Source organism: Pygocentrus nattereri, chromosome 10, assembly GCF_015220715.1.
Source record: "Pygocentrus nattereri isolate fPygNat1 chromosome 10, fPygNat1.pri, whole genome shotgun sequence".
NCBI classification, from domain to species: Eukaryota; Metazoa; Chordata; class Actinopteri; order Characiformes; family Serrasalmidae; genus Pygocentrus; species Pygocentrus nattereri.
Genome location: NC_051220.1, coordinates 30,293,569 through 30,310,219, shown reverse-complemented (window position 1 = coordinate 30,310,219; position 16,651 = coordinate 30,293,569). Strand labels below are relative to the sequence as shown.

Here is a 16,651-nt window from a genome sequence, read left to right as displayed (position 1 = left end):
CACCTGCAGCCGGACAGCAGAACCTGCCGATACATCTCCACTGAAGACTTCCCTCCAAACTGCCTGCCCGTCAGGTAAGTGTTATGGGAGGAGCTGATGAAGTAGTGGGCAAGAGGTTGGTCCATGTCCTGATAGAGTTCCAGTCGGTCTAAAAATACTGGAGCGTTCTCATCAGACATTAGGTATCGACAAAATCCATCACACGACATCAGCCCTGAAAAGCAGACAGTTATTTATGTGTCCTGCAAACAACTGTAATGAGATCCATTCATGCTGTGGATGAACTAAAGAAAGGTCAAGAGTGCCCTACGATTTATCAAGTGCTGACATGCATTAACCACTACAAGGCAACTGTAAAAATGTTTACTTTCCACCACTAGATGGAACTCAGTGATCAAGATGTGGTCAGTTTTACAGCAAGAAATGATCCTGTGGCTGGAAATGAATGAGATTCATGTAAAACAGTTATAATTCATACTTTTATAGATGACACTTCACAATGCCTTTTACCTTTCCTTTTCAGCTTCTCATCAGTCTCATAGATTTCTATGATTTGTCTTGCACGCTTGGAGTCATAAAATGGGAAAAGAATCTCGTTAAGCCGAGGGTCCCGCTGGTTCTGTGTGGAAACAGGCATTTTAACATCAACAAAACAAGATTTTCTATGGGAGCAGCTACAGTGCTTCTGGTTGTAAATTTGTATAGTGATGCCACTTTAAAGTGAAACCACATCAAACACACAAGAAAGCCACACTTACAGAGCATGACCACAGATCACTTAAAACATGAAAAGCTCTTATTATGAGCACTGAATTTAAACTACTGTGCTACTACAAAAACTAGTGATATTGCATTGGTACAGATAATAAAAAACTGTATGCGCTGTAATGATCTCAGTAAGTACGCAAAGTTATGGAGATAACTTGAGATAAATGTTATGCTCTGCATGTAAGTGCTTTAAGAATACTTAATGAAGCTAGATTTAGGAGAGAGTCAGAGAAAATGTGCTTAAATCAGCAGAAGAGTAAGCTTGTGGCAGGAGAGAAAGGACAAAGTTGCACTTTGCTACAAGTTCAGAGTGGCTCTCAAAGGGAGGGAAGCAAGCTGGGTGAGGTACGACTTATGCAACTTTAAAAAACAGGAAGTTCAGTTTGGAACAGGAGCAAGTAAATGAGTGAAAAACTCTTACTTCATTCAGAAAGCTCACTAATTGGTCTATGTTTAAATAATCACTCTTTTCTCCACAGCTGAAAAAATATCAGACGAAAACAATCAATTACACAGTGAAACAAAATCATGACCCTTGTCTATGAATTTAAAATTGCCTTGAAGGTAAAGTGCCCTTTCTGTAAATTAGGCTTAAATAATTTCAGCAGTTTAGTTTGGTGAAGAGGTTAATATTTAAACTGCTACAGTCAGGCACATTTCAGACAAGTTAGTAAAAATGAATGGCATTCAATTATCTATACAGCCTTTTTGGTTATAAAAGATATAAAAGGGCCTATTTTATTGATCAACCAAGAAGCATTCATTGAGGACTTCATATGTATGTCTACTCACAGTTGCTTGAATAGGACCTCAATGTCAGTTCTGGGGCAAATCTTCTGAGTAAGAGAGTAAAACTTCTCAAAGGTGAAAGCTTCTGGCTCAATTTCATCATTCTGCAAGCATCAAGAAAATGGGTCAAAATTAATTAAATCTGAAGCTATCTGTTTAAAGGCATATTTTACATTTTTTGCATAATAAAATTGTGAAGACATAAACAAAGTCATCCAGAGTGGTCGGATATGAAATGTGACGTTCAAGATAAACTTAATATGACAAGTGCTCACAGTGGTGGGGACAGGAACCAGACGTCTGAAGCATTTAATGCCTATGAAAGCTCACTCACAGAAAGTAATTAAACAAAACAATTACAGATACAAATTGTTTTATAATGTATAATATTAGAGTAGGTTTTGGCCTAAAACATACTCTCTAACATACATTCATTACATAGTGTACATGCATGGCTCTGTAAGCCAAAATAGTGCCCCCCCAAAAAAGTATTTTTTCACATTTACCATCATTTTAACATTATAAACACTACACAGAAAAACTCAAACTCAGGTAATTTTGGATAGGAAAGAAAATGGCCACATTTACATTATAGACATCACAACCCCACAACCCTGGTTCCTATCACCACCCCTGTAATGAAAGCCAAATCGCTAACTTTCTCTAGAATTAACCATTTTGCATCAAACCACTCTGACTGACTTTTGAAACTATGAAAATCAGTAGAATTTCCATTTTATTGCATTTAGTTAGAGGTAGAATGTATTAAATGGTCTGCTGACAGTATAATTCATTATACTTAACAACGTCTGAAAACAGATGAGGCCAGTGTATCAATTAGGTCATGATTTAAAGCCCAGCATTGTAGCTTCTCTAAAATCAGCAGCATTTCAAAGTTAAATCAGAATGCTTTCCATTTTACCTTTCCACTGGGTAGGCCAAGATCTTTCAGTGCTTGGAATATAACTTTCTCTGTTTTTCCTGAAGCAAATGTTCTTGTAATGCTACAAACGAAGAAACAAATACCAGCATGCATTAAAAATGGCTTTTTCAAATACCAAACACTGCAGTAATTACACTGAGGTATAAAAGCTACCATTCTACCAATGACGAGACACAGAAGTATTTACAAAGAACTTCACTAATTATGGCTCATTATTTAATTTTGAAAAAATGTCCCCCCCTTCACCTTCTCACTGGGATTTTTCCATTCATGTTGGTCAAAAAGGACAGCCGCATCCAGCTACAGTGGAAAAAGCTCATTATCTATCAAGACAGAAACTTGTGTGATCTGCATTAACAAACATGCTTTCAGCATATTTAGGCATAGCCATAATCAGATGTAGAAACAATGTTTGATCCACTGCTTAGGGCAGAATTATGACCATGAATGCTTTAAAAGACTCACAAATTAGTCTGCATACAATACATTTCTCTCCTAAAATATATCAGGTGACTTATTGCTTGGTTATGTTTGCTAATGGCGGTCTGGCACTCACTGCTTCCTTAGACAGGTCATTGGGCACACATTGTTTGCCCGGCTGTTGTGAATCAATGACCGCAAGCTGTCAGTCCATTGCTGCAAACAGAGGCAGAGTGGAAAATGTATGGGTGAAATTAAAGTGCAAGGGGAATGCTTCTGCAGCAGGCACAGTGTTCTTATGGCAGTGAGAATGAGGTCATATATACAGTAATAATAAATATAAAAATAGACAGAGAAAATATACATATTTTATTTTAAAGATCAAGATTTTTTATTATTTCAAGTGAAAATAGGACATCTTCCAGGCAGGGGAACTGCTCTCATTGAGCATTCATTTCAGGCCTTCTTTTCAACTTTTATGAGAAATTATGGCAGTAAAAACATGAAACTTGTATTTAGATTTAAAGCCCTGAATGATTGATGGGCTGTTTTTGATATGTAAGAAATGATGCCATAAACATCTAGACAGAGCCTTATCACTCTGCATAAAAGTTTCATGAGGGAGCTATTTTTACAGAAAATTCCAGGAGACAGACGATGCCTCTTCTACGGCTTAAGTGTGAGGTCTTCAAATGTACTTGAGACAAGCATTCTCCCCTCCTTGGAAACATAATGATGAATTGAGCTTGTGTTCCAGACAAAACAGTGCGGAGAGACAAGCCTAGTCAAGGCTCAGCGTTGCAGCTACTTGCTGGATCAACATAAGTGCATACAGCCTTGGGGCAATTACAGCCCTTGGGAGGAGAAGCTTAAATCAGTGTCTTTTTAGGAGATGGCTGTGGATTACCCATCAAGATGACAGCATAAAAATGCTTTGTTCTTGATCTCAAAAGCTGAAACCGAAAGTTTAGTGATGGTTCTGGTTTCTGTAAAGCATATTCTCGAGAATAACGAAGGGAACAGATTACCTACTTCTTTGGTGAAGTTACCTTTGCAATGCTAATGTTTTGGGCCACTATGTACATGAAGCTGAGATTGACCAGGTCAGTGCCGCTGCATATGCAGATGATCCTGCCCTCTAAGTCACCCTCACTCTTCCCTGTGGCCTCCAGTGCTGAAAGAATCTTCAGATCCTGCAGGGCCATGAAGCAGAAAGCTGAATACATTACCGTACACGCTACTCTAGAGCACGTACTGCAATGTATGCTGCAGGCTAGGTCATGGATGCAATAAAAGGACAATGATGGCTGCACTCTGGGCCACAACATAACACGAACCAAACAAAATACATTAAGAATCCTCTCTCTTATCACAAGCCTGAGAATGTTTGAACTTTTTATTATAGTTCGTCTTTATGTATGAGATCCAAGTCACATTTAAAAATGCAATAATCTCTGCACGTTAGTGACCTTACCTTAGGCACATTTGTGTTCCGTATGCTGTTGATCAAAGAACACTCCAGAACCTGACCTTCCTATAGTTGAAGCATTGAAACACGGACACCGCATCTGTGACAAATCCCTCACGCACAAAAGCTGAGTCATCAACATCATAGTGCAAACACAGACACGGAGTTAACACAAATTGGCTCTGTAATCCATTGAAATGACTATGAAGTTGATAGCTTTACTGAATTAGTCTCACAGGAATAATCATACCTTTCCTTCGCTCTTCCACGTGACAAAGAAGCCAAAGGTATCCACTCTGAAAAAGCAGTTAGGTTCAAACACAAACGGGTCCTAGAGGAGAAAAGACGTTTAATGAATTTTAATTTAAAGGGGAATCCCACCACTGTTTTTTAAATTTCCACATAATTAAATCATAGATGTAAATAGAGCCTTTCAAAGTGTTCTGATGTGAAACACTTCACAGTAGAGGACTTACCCAGTCAGAAGTGTTCACAGTGGTGATGATAGGAACCAGACGTCTGAAGAATTTAATGTCTGTAAATGCTAACTCACAGAAAGTCCTTACAGACATAATTGTTACAGGTATACTGCATAATGCTCTAAGGCATTGATTAATTATAGTTTTGAGAAGGTTTTAACCCAAAATCCAAAAAGGATCTAAAAAACACACTTGTAGATCCATTCAGGGTGGAGAAATACATGTAGGGAGCTACAAGGCAAAATAGTCCCTAAAGGAAACTATTTTTTTTTTTTTTTAAGATCAACCACTATGTTACCATCAACAACATTACATATAAAAACTCAAAAGCTCAGAAGACATGTAGGTTCACAGGTCATTTTGGATTATAAACAGATATACATGTGTTATAGTCATTGTGACCCCTAGTTCCTGCCACCGCCGCTGTAAAGAAAATCAGAGTCTTATCTTTTCTCTACAATTAACCATTTCACATCAAAACACTCTGATTGACATTGTTGCAATTTTTTTTGTTGCAAGTTTTTATGTGTTATAATTTATCCTCATGGATACATCTTATGTTTCTTATTCTTGCCAAGATGGTGTTCAAAGTTACCACTTCAGTCTGTCTGGTTGTAACAGGAGGGAGCAGGTGGTGACTGGTAGCTTAGCATTCTCTGTAAGCGGTTCCTCACATCAGTGATGTATTACTTGTAACAATAATAAAGCAAGCCACTGATGTGCTTTATTAATAAGATTTTTTTCTGTACTGATAAACCCACAGGACCTCAATGTAGGTTTACTTATGTGCTGATCAGAACCTAATAAACACTACACAAATGAACACACTCAGTGCTGACCTTCATCTGAATACAGAGAGGGTAAACAAGTATTCAGACACTTGTTTGTGTTATTTAATATATTTCCCGTACATATACCAATTTAAAAGTTACACACAATGTATTTTAACTTTGCCCTTATGAATATTAACAAAAAAACTTATTGAAAAAACAGCATTCAGACAGCACATACAACAATAATAATAATAATAATAATAATAATAATAATAATAATAATAATAATACTTTGTAACAGTCATTGTTGGCAATTACTGCTTCAAGACATTTACGTTAAGAAGTAGCTTTTTCTTGCATTGTAGCATTTTTGGCCCATTTCTCTTGGCAAATTGCCTCCAACCCTTGTTGAAACATCCACCTTCTCTACACATGCAGTCTCTCAGCTTATGATATGTTATAATCCATCATTCACTCCTGTTTCCTTCGATAACATGTGATGCCTCAATACCATTTGTAGTGAAGCAGCCCCATATCATCATATATTTCTCCAAAGCTGACTAGAGTACATTATTCCAAACAATTCCTGATTTGTCTAAATGTTCGTGTGCAAAATATATAGACGTGTATCTCAATGCTCCTTTTTTAAGCAGGCAAGTTCTGCATTGGCTGTTGGCACAGTGTAATTGTTGTTCTGCTTCTTTCAAGACACCCTGCAACTCTTTCAAACAGCTGTTGATTTCTCTCTTGCTTTCCTTATCATGAGAAATCTTGCACGCTGTGCTTGTCCAGCGGTGATTAGTTGTGGTTCTCTGAACTTTCTAAATCGCAAACTATTAAATCAACTGCACTGACAGGGACGTTTAAGGTCTTTGCTAGGGCTCTGTAGCTTTTCCCATTTAAGGGTCCATTTAAAAGGCTCCTTCACCTCCACCACTGGAAGTATATTAAATAATGATAACAATAGCGTCTGAATGTTTGTTTCTGCTCATTTTATATATAATCAATTGATTAATATGCAGTAACCTAATAATGTATATACAACTTGTGGCTTTATAAACAGTTGTTTAATTGGTAATTCAAGTTTTTCCATATTTGCATAAGCAGCTCATTTAAGCCAGCAAGGCCTTTAAATCCAGTATCACCTCACTGGCATCTTCAGTTGAAGCACTTTGTGAAACTCAGAGGTACTGTGGGAAATTCTCTCTTTACATCTGTGTCTGAAATAAACTTGAATGGCCTTTTTATTTATGTCCTACCGAACTTCATAGATAAGGCTGTTTTGGGAAAAAATAAACAAAGCAAAGACGCCACATAATAAACATCAACATATTAAGATCTATCCTTGCTAATGCCTGTTTTAGAATTCCTTGTAATTCACAAAAGAAACACAATGGATTTTCAGAGGAGATTCACTAACCAAACAAACATGGCTAAACTTCCTTTTTAATATGAACGGAGAGAGAGAACTCCCAGAGCGCTTTGTGAAGCCCTGGGGAGATTCATACTTTGACAGCTTGAGCCTGGTCACTCACACATCCTACGTGAGAATACAGCCTTCCAAAAATGTCCAGTCCAAGATAAACTTCCATGGCCTGACCAGGAATTCTCAAGGGGCATTTGAGAACACAGATGTCCCCAGCAACTGACGACTTTCAAAGATACAGAATCCATGGAATGACTGCTTTAGACCAAAGGCAACATGAGCTGAAGCACATGCATGCACAGAATCTCTGAGGGAGCGTGCAAATATCTGAAACAAAAACCATTAACTGAAAGCTGCTGTTCTTTAAATTTCTGTGACTGAATAACACTAGACTAAAGATATCTGCACAGAATGAACATTTGTTTTATGAAACGGATAGTTCAGGTCCTAAAAACTGTAATAACCGCTTAAACAACTGAGCCAATATTCCTACATAATGTGCAATTCCGACATAATGCACTGTGTAGGGACAGAGGAGCCATTTCAGATATAGCACCAGTGTGGAAAAAGGGATGCACACTTAGCCTTAAGCTAATAAGACTGCCAATTGCATAGATGCACTAATGGAAATTAGCATTGTCATCACAGTGGTAACTTGCTGCAAAAACTACTTATAAAGCAAAAGATTTTGCATGGAACAGGACTACGGATATGTACACAAACCAGACACTTCATTAAGTACATCACCTTGAATCTACACTTTTTGTTCACTATAACAGGTCCGTCAAACAAAAGCACTTTGTAGTTCTACAACTGCAGACTGTAGTCCATCTATTTCTCTTCATAATAGTCAGGACCCCAATAAGACCACCACAGAACAGGTATTATTTTGGTGGTGGGTCAATCTCAGCACTGCAATGACTAATGACATGGTGGTGGTGTGTTAGTGTGTGTGATGCTGGTATGAGTGGATCAGACACAGCAGTGCTGCTGGATATAAAACATTTATACTCTAAACAAACTTGTTTTATGTTGTGTGCTGTAAAAGCAATAAGCTACACAAGGCAGTGCATAACAGTGATTTTACTCCACGTCAGGCCCCATAACACCTTTACCCACAATAAAATCACTGTTAACACAGGCCAGTATAATAAAAGAAATCTGTCTCAGAGTTTCCATTAGAGTGAGTGAGATATTAGTGCAGTACTTTGTAAGAGGACACATTTATTATCTTTTCTTTCAGGAATGAACTCAAAGGCACTACAATGATGCACTCAGAAAAGGTTTTTGGTGCGATACAAAAGAATTTATTTCTGGTTCTCAAAAGCATCTTTCTGTGGACATGAGATGTGTAAGTGTGAAGAACAGTTTTAAAGTTTAATGTAAGTTTAAAGGTCGTGTCCCGATGAAAAGTTTTCCAAAGACCATTAAGGAACCCTTATTCTCAAGAACGTGGAGTAGATAAAGAATTCAAAATAATAAGTCCTAAGAAACAAATGAACAAAATCAACATATCAACCACATGAAAGACAGAGTAAATGATTTGCTTACCTCATCAAATCTATCAAAATACGCTCCCTCTTGCATACAGTAAGGCACTGGCCGCTGCCAGTTAAACTCATACGCTTTTGCCATTTGACCTACAAGAAAGAGGCAGCAATGTGGGCAGATGGTAACAAAAAAAAAACAAAAGAATGGCATCACAGAGGACACATCAGGAGAAGATACAAACCAGGGCAAGCATCCATAAATACAAGCAATGGGTGGTGCCACAGTGCTCCATTGGTTTGACTGGTTGTAGATGTGACCCAAAACATTAAGCTTCTCTTCTGTTGAAGCTTTTTGAAGCTTTCACAACAAACAGAGATTTATTTATCATTTATTTATTTTGTTTAATCTGTTTACCATCTCAAACTTATATCCCTTTAGATGTGCACTGATATCGATCAGTACCAGGCCAATTCAGTAAGAGTTTGATTTTTTGTGAGTGATTCAGTTCTATTAATTTAGAACAACTCAACTGAATAAGCCCCACATATAAAAATGTTATTAGACCTCTCTATGAACAATAATTGAACTAATGATGTAAAAAGCAGATTAGGCTTCAAAGCGTGCTGTTGTTGTGCGTGTGTGTGCAGATGTATGGGTGCGAGTCTGTGTGCATATGAGTGACACTATTGCTCAGGCCATGTTAAAGCAATCAAAGAGCAGGCATGAGTCCTGAATTCAGAGTTATGCTGTTGCAAATTTAGTCAGTAACTCCCCCTTGTGAGATTGTATGTGAAGGCCTATATCGTAGATGTCACATGAAGTTATGTGCTGGACAGATGATGATGGATTGTTTTCTAGCAAACTCACATAGTGAAAATATTTTTTCATTGTGGTTCTATTATCAGAAACGCTTTTCTTCCCTTTTGATTCAGAAGATTCAGGGCAAAACAATTCAGGGAAAATGCTCAATCAGTCCAATAACAATTCAGTCCTCTACTACTATTAGAGAGTGGTTGCAGTGGAAAGTAGAGGTGGGCAATATGACGATATTTTGTTGTTATTGTAATACTTGTCTATCATGATAAACAATATGACTTCTGAACACATATAGAAGAGTCATATCCGTACTTAAAGGACACTGATCAACTTCATGTTTCATTAAAAAAAATGCTCTGTTTAATTAGATTTATTTATGTGAAATGCTGAATAAAAATCAATGTGCCCAGAGCTTTCGATGGCTATTTTTAAATGTGGCACCATTATTGCTTTCTGTCTGGAGTAAAATATTGTGATATGTGTCATGTAAATGCCTTTAAGAATCATACTATGACATTTTTCACATATCCCCTACCAGTAGTTGAAAGCATTACAACTGGTCACATAATAAAAACTGATTAACTTAAAATGTCAATCTTTTCACTAATTATATTCATATTTCAATGGTCCCTATTGGCCTAATAGTACATTACAATAGTAACGGCTCTAGAAGTGGGTAGCCCAAAAAGAGAACTCATAACTTCCTTATGTTAATTTTACATTTGAATTAGGAATAAAGGAAGTAAAGAAACAATATAAAAAAGTATTTCTTGCTGTTTAGACTAATATATGTAAATGATGTCTGTTCTGATGGGCTGATTTATATTTTGCCTCATTCAAAGAGCAGCCCAGGTTGACACATAATTTGAAAATACATGGTACACTTTACATTGTGTGTAAATGTCTTGATGAATGGACCAAAAGAAAGAACCCAAAATGAATTGTAAAAAATTCTGGTTCCACTGACTTACATTAAAAGTAAAGTAGGTTTTTTTCCTTCTCCTGTGAAGTTACCATTTTGGAGATATGAAGTTTTGTTCCGGGAGCAGCGATATGTTACATGTGACCTGTGTGGGCTGGTTTGCAGTTTAGTTTCCATATATGGGCTGTATGGATTAGAAAGTGAACGGCACATTTACATGTATCTGGAAAAAAGGGTTGAAAACCTCCACGCCAATGAGGTCTTTTACGCCTTACATCAACATGAGTCCAACAATTAAAACTTTCCAGACACACTCAACTGAAGTAATCAAGAGGACCTGAACTGATAAAGCTTGAGTCTGCATATTTTGTCGTCACTGGCTAAGCCCCAAGAAATACTATAACCGAACTTGGCCTTTACAAAATCCACAACTTTACCAACATTCCTGAGGTCTAAGGTAAAACATGTTTGTCATTGTATGTTTGTCTGCTTTTGCTCCATGTTTGTGATCATCTACCAGCAATAGAAAGCTTATCAAATCAGAATGGGCCAACTGGAGTCCATTACAACCACTTCAAGCTGTTGAAACTGTCAAGCTGATTTGAGCTGCTTCACATGTAACATGAAGTATACTGTTCACTCATGATATGTTATACGAGGCCTCAAAGGTCCTGAATTAAGATCTCAGTAATGCATGCTGAACTGAACCAGAAGCTGAGGCTTGATCCTGTGGAGCTCCACAGGAAAAAAAAAACATTATAGACCAAACCTTTCTTGTCGCAAATGCAGCAGGTTTCTCTAGTCCTGCAACTGGCCTGCATCACGATAGCTTTAACAGCAATGTTATATAAACATACACAATCAATCACACCCTCCCTGTCTGGGTGGAGTGCAGCAAGGTGAGAGGCTGGTGCAATGTCAATAGTGACTACAGGTGTTTATCTGATTTAAGACCATTAAGGCCCAACAGAACTGGACCTACCGGACAAATTAAATGGGGGAAAAGTCCTAAATATGAACATGATGTGTTTATTTTGCTAGCACAGACCTAGACATTTTTAGTGATTCATCTACATTTATACAGCACATTTAGACTGACATGATTAACTGTTACTCAGACAAGCAAGGAGGTTTAATGAACCAAAGGAGCAAAGACACCAAACACACAGGCCTGAACGCTGTCTGCTCTGATAACAGTGCAGGAAACAGACATATCAGGGGTTCCTCTCAGTGATGGCACCGTAAAGTTCAGCTGAAGGCCTCGAACAGACTGAATGCTGTAGAAGAAGCACTATAAAAGGACGAAAAACTTAAATGGACTAACTCTGATCTTCCAAGTCAGACTCCTACTTAAATTACTCACACAAGAGACTGAACTGCCACTACTGTCAAGAGAGACTGAGAGAAGAATCCGATGGCAGCTTTAAAGGAAGCCACAACATCTTTTAGCATGTCTCTCCATGGAGATGGCTTCGTTAAAACATGCAGCCCAAGGCAATTCCCACTGCACCGCAGCGCGCATGCTCGGTGAAGTTCCCACACACAGTCAATTACACCAATGCGACCATAACGATTACAATATGTATAGCCTATACCAGGTCCAGGTCCAGATCCAGGTGTACCCAGGTCCACTTCACTACGATCTCAGTGACCATATAGTGACCATGCAAAACACAATCCATGACGCTCACGTGCAACTTTCTCCTCTCACAGCTTCTGTCTGTAGGAACAGCAGCGATTAACTGGCTGATATTTTCCATGGCATGTTAGCCAGCTCTAGGTAACTGGACAGACGCGCGGTCAATGTTTTCCTGGTTCAAGAGCAACACATGAAGTTGTTTGGGTGAAAAGCACTCACCCGCTGCGCCGCTGCTTCCGAGGGAAAGAGTCCATGTGGGACTCCTCTGCATGTGCGGCCCCATGGAGGCTGGAAACCGCGACGCCCACAGGCTGGCAGCGGTACTCACTTTCAGTGCTCTGTACCCGTTTAGTCTGAACTTAAAACTATGAAGAAAAATGCATTATTTTATCATTTTATCACTCACTTTTTCTCATTCAGTATTGAATCTGAAAGCCATTTAAAATGCGTTTACCCATCTCAGGAACAATATGTTTGTACAAGGTTTATTTGCCGACGGCTTAAAGGGGAATTCCACCTATTTTTTCAAACTTTCTGCATAATTCAGTGGTTGAGATATAAATAGTCATTGAGAGTGGTTTGATCTTTATGAGTGGAGAAACTTAGCAACTCTGATGTCTTTACAGTGGTAACAGGGGTTGCAATATGGCCAGTAAAACCACTGAACTGAACTTACTCGTGTCCACTGAGTTTTTTCTATGATACACTAATGATGGTAAAATAGTGAAAAATCTGAAAAAAAAAGCTTTCTTTGGAAAAGTTTTGTCTTAGAACACAATTAGAACATCCCTCTGCCATGAAGGATTAAAACTGCCTACTTTAGACCAAAAACTTTATGACAAACTACAGTAAAACAATGTCTCTGACATCAGGCAGTGGATTCATAACCATTTCATCTTGCTTTCTTAAGGGAGCTTTTAGAGACTCTGGTTCCTGTCACCACCACGGTGAACACTTCTGACTCTGCAGGTTCCTCTTGAAAGAAGTTTCACAACAAAACACTCTGGATGACTTTGTTGGTATCTTCAACATGTCATTTTTATATGAGTTACAGGGATAAAAGTAACAGGGTTAAGCATTTTAGCATAGAATTAGCCAACACAAACTCAGTTAACTAGCATCCATGCTAACAGCACAAGGACATTTAACACACTTGATTCTCTAGAGATTTGATGAAGAAATCCGACAAAGCCGTTATTTTAGCTCAGTATTCAGATTTCTCAGCGCATGTAAACCCTATACAATAAATAGCTAGCAGCACTCAAACATACAGTGCACAGCCAGTAGTCTTGACTATGCATGGTTGGTGTTAGGACATACCACTATATACCACTAGGAAACTGGGAGAATCATTTGACAGATATACTTGGAACTGATGTACTATATTAGGATAGGACCAGCACTGTAACTGTAATCTATGTGTGTACACCACAGCCCTCAGCAATGGACTTGAATGAATGAATCAATAATCAGGCCACAGACTACAGCAAAAAGAACTGGCTTAGAGACCACTGTTTTGGATACGCTCATTAGATACATGCCAATAGATGTAAAGCATACCAAATTCCACATTTCACAAAAATGTTTTATTAAAACTCATTGCACAGCACAAGCACGACTTACATCCAACAATATTCATCTCTGAAAAATGATCATATGGTGATATTGATAATGTAACTAGATTTCTGTTTCTAAGCAGTGTCTGTTTTGTTATTGGAATCAGAAGCATGTCTGAAATAAATTGCCAAAAAAAAAAATAATAATAATAATATATATATGGAAGTGTCACTCAAAAGCATACAGTCAATAATCTGACAGTTAAATATTTTAAAAGTAAATCTTTAGTATAAATGTCTTAAAAGTGCGTGCACAGTGTATACAAAAAAGAGAGCTCTATACATCAACACTTTTTACATTCCACATCTAACACAGGTAACATTCAAAGGCACAGAACCTCACTTTAAAACGATCAAAAATAAGTTCAGTCAGAAAAGTATTTCAAGTAATCTTACATTTGCAAAAAGAGTTTGGTCAAAAGAAAACAACCGTACAGTATTGTAAAAAAAAAAAATTATATAATGTAATTCAATACAGTGACTCTTAAAGGTGACCACACTGAATCACATTTACATGTAAACTATCAAGTGTGGGAATCAGTTCTGATGAACTTGATAATGTTACTGTAGACGCAGCAACATAACGTCATTTTTCCATGACTATAACGTATGTACTGCATTGGATCGCTACTTTGGGCCCAATATACTTTCAAAACGAATGTCAGATTATCATATACATTATTAGTAGATGTCAATCAAGAGATTAAACTGACAGAATTATACAGCTTCATGTTTTGAGGATTCATGTAGGACCTGCACATTTTTGGCACTTTGTTTTAATGGTCCATATCAAACAAATAGTTCAATAAATACAAAATATGAATATAAAAAAAATCTCACGTTTACATGAAGTTAATGTAACAGGTTGAATGCAGTAATCTGTTCATACTAATTAACTTAACCAGAATTAACCCGAAACTATCAGTAGTAAGTGAAAGTAACCAGAGCCAAACACCAAGAAACCACTAAGGGAAGTATGGCACAGTCTGGAAAAGAACCAACACAACATTTCACTTGGCATTGTTAACTATATTTTTGACCATGCTTTACATCCTTAACTGAATCAGTAAAATGGAAACATACTTAAAAGTATCACTCAAGTAGAAAGATTGCATAATAATGGCAATACCTCATGAAATCCAAAGTGCATATCCATATTTCCAACATTATTTCCAATATGGAAATATTTCCATATTCTTTCCTTTATTTTTTTTTGATAGTGACTAGACTATTTAACTATAGTATTTATGGAATGGAGTATAATTCTGTTTGTTAAGTATACTGTAATAAAATTAAAACACTGATGTTAAAAGCTAACAAACACAAAATATGTGAGAAAAATGGTCCCTTAATAAATGAATAAAAATAACTGTATTTAAGATACTGTTAGAACTATATGTAGATTAATATATATTTGTATGCTGTTTAAAAAAAAAAAAAAAAAGATAACACCATTAAACACGCCTTTACAGATAAATAACCACATTACATCACATAACAAGCTACAATGTACAAATGCACAAAATGATCAAAGCACTCTATTCATGCATCCCTGAAAACTTTAACTGTTACAGTCCAGTACAGCGTATTGGTACCACTTAGTTCAAATCTTATAGACTGGAGTATCTAATCAATCCAAAAACTACCAATATCAGCAGCAACATTAGCAAGATAATGAATCTACATCAGCAAGCCACCTGTGCTTGCAACCTAAAGCAAATAGTCCTAAATTCAGTGCAAATGTACAGTGTGAACCATTCACATACCTATACTTACACCTGTAAAAGAGATATGACGGCTACAGTGATGTACCTGTGTGAGCGCCTGCCCTTCATGAGACACATTTCACATCTTCTCCACATCACAACATGGGTGCTCATGCCCTGCACCTTCCTAAACAATGAACACTAGTCAGTTACTGGCCCTAAATCTGTGAGGAGAATCATTATTTATGAAGAACACATAATAGTAAATATAGTAAAAAAAGAATACTATACAAAATTGGTTTTGAAATAAATACTCCATTATTACAGATGAAAGAAGTGTGCACATTATTAAGCCAAACGCTCTGTCATCACAGTCTGGTCCATTATAGTTCAAGTGCTTTAACTGCCATTTCTTTCCTTTTCACAACTGCTGTACATTCTCCCACTGAAACAAAGTTCAACGCTAAAGATGTTAAATATTACAAAAAACAAACAAAACCAAAATGAATTAGGAAGAGTGCCTGTGGCACAACAGAATTCTGTATGCTTCAGTATGTTAGTCTTTTTTCTCCTCTTCCATATCGTCTTCAGACTGTGCTCCTTTATGGCTGAGTTTCTCCAGTGTAGACGAGGAGGGGAGAGACTCCTGATCGCTCCCTTCAGTCTTTCTCTTAGTGGTTTCCTGCACAAACTCCTGAATTTCCACCGGGAGCCGGCGAAACTTGTCCTGATACTCCTGATCCAGTTCGTTTTGAAGCTGCAAAAGACATTTTATCAGATATATTTAAAAAAAGCAGGGCTCCAAATTCTCTCCTAATTAATTAATTAACTTAATGATTAACACTGCAGTTTGATAAAGGTCACAGTAAATGCATCAAAGCAGACATTTCAAAGCTTTCAGTTTTACTTGGAACAAAGAATGCACATCTTTTTTGAGAATAAGTAGATATTTTCTGGCAGTGCTTCCAGTAATACTACCAAACAACCCACTAAATGCATGCTTTCGGCATACAAGAGGCTGAAAGAACAGCAGCTAATGGTGATAGAGACCCGGTGCACTGCGCCTGCATAGTGATGAATACTACAGTATTGACAGCTACAGATCAATATCCATTCACTGAGCTTTAGACATGTTCTCTTTAGAGTAGCGCTATCCGGCAGCAGCATTCCACAGCATTCTCTTTCCAAACACGGATTCCATTTGGTCCAAAAATCAACCCACAACTGATCACTACACTAGAACATACAGTCATGCATAAAAATGTCTGAATACTCCTGTTCAAATTTTTCAAATATGTTTTGATTTTCCTAACGAAAATAAGAAGAAGGGAAGAAACTTCAATAAACCAAGTTTCTGCAATTTTTAATGCACAATCTCTATTTTTTTGCAAGTTT

General features: G+C 37.3%; 2 protein-coding genes across 7 annotated transcripts in view; both read right to left on the bottom strand.

Moving 5' to 3' along the window:
* Positions 1-12,208, bottom strand: part of LOC108423550 (1-phosphatidylinositol 4,5-bisphosphate phosphodiesterase beta-4) — a 44,515-nt gene extending 32,307 nt beyond the window's left edge. For 2 of the 6 annotated variants that reach the window (XM_017690942.2, XM_017690944.2), the window contains exons 1-12: positions 12,154-12,208; positions 8,618-8,706; positions 4,639-4,719; positions 4,395-4,454; positions 3,970-4,113; positions 3,057-3,136; positions 2,747-2,800; positions 2,480-2,561; positions 1,561-1,661; positions 1,190-1,247; positions 511-619; positions 4-214 (exon numbers count right to left, since the gene is read on the bottom strand). In XM_017690942.2, coding sequence (XP_017546431.1) covers positions 4-214; positions 511-619; positions 1,190-1,247; positions 1,561-1,661; positions 2,480-2,561; positions 2,747-2,800; positions 3,057-3,136; positions 3,970-4,113; positions 4,395-4,454; positions 4,639-4,719; positions 8,618-8,706; positions 12,154-12,205 — 1,121 coding nt within the window. In that variant the 5' untranslated portion in view covers positions 12,206-12,208. Of the gene's footprint in view, positions 1-3; positions 215-510; positions 620-1,189; positions 1,248-1,560; positions 1,662-2,479; positions 2,562-2,746; positions 2,801-3,056; positions 3,137-3,969; positions 4,114-4,394; positions 4,516-4,638; positions 4,720-8,617; positions 8,707-10,344; positions 11,017-11,890; positions 12,119-12,153 lie in introns of those variants that run through there. The other 4 variants (XM_017690946.2, XM_037542229.1, XM_017690945.2 and 1 more) reach the window with 4 other exon arrangements.
* A 1,293-nt stretch (positions 12,209-13,501) lies between these two features.
* LOC108423552 (1-phosphatidylinositol 4,5-bisphosphate phosphodiesterase beta-1) overlaps positions 13,502-16,651 on the bottom strand; it is a 52,092-nt gene continuing 48,942 nt past the window's right edge. Inside the window, exon 32 of the mRNA XM_017690947.2 lies at positions 13,502-16,013. Coding sequence (XP_017546436.1) covers positions 15,813-16,013 — 201 coding nt within the window. The 3' untranslated portion in view covers positions 13,502-15,812. The remainder of the gene's footprint in view (positions 16,014-16,651) is intronic.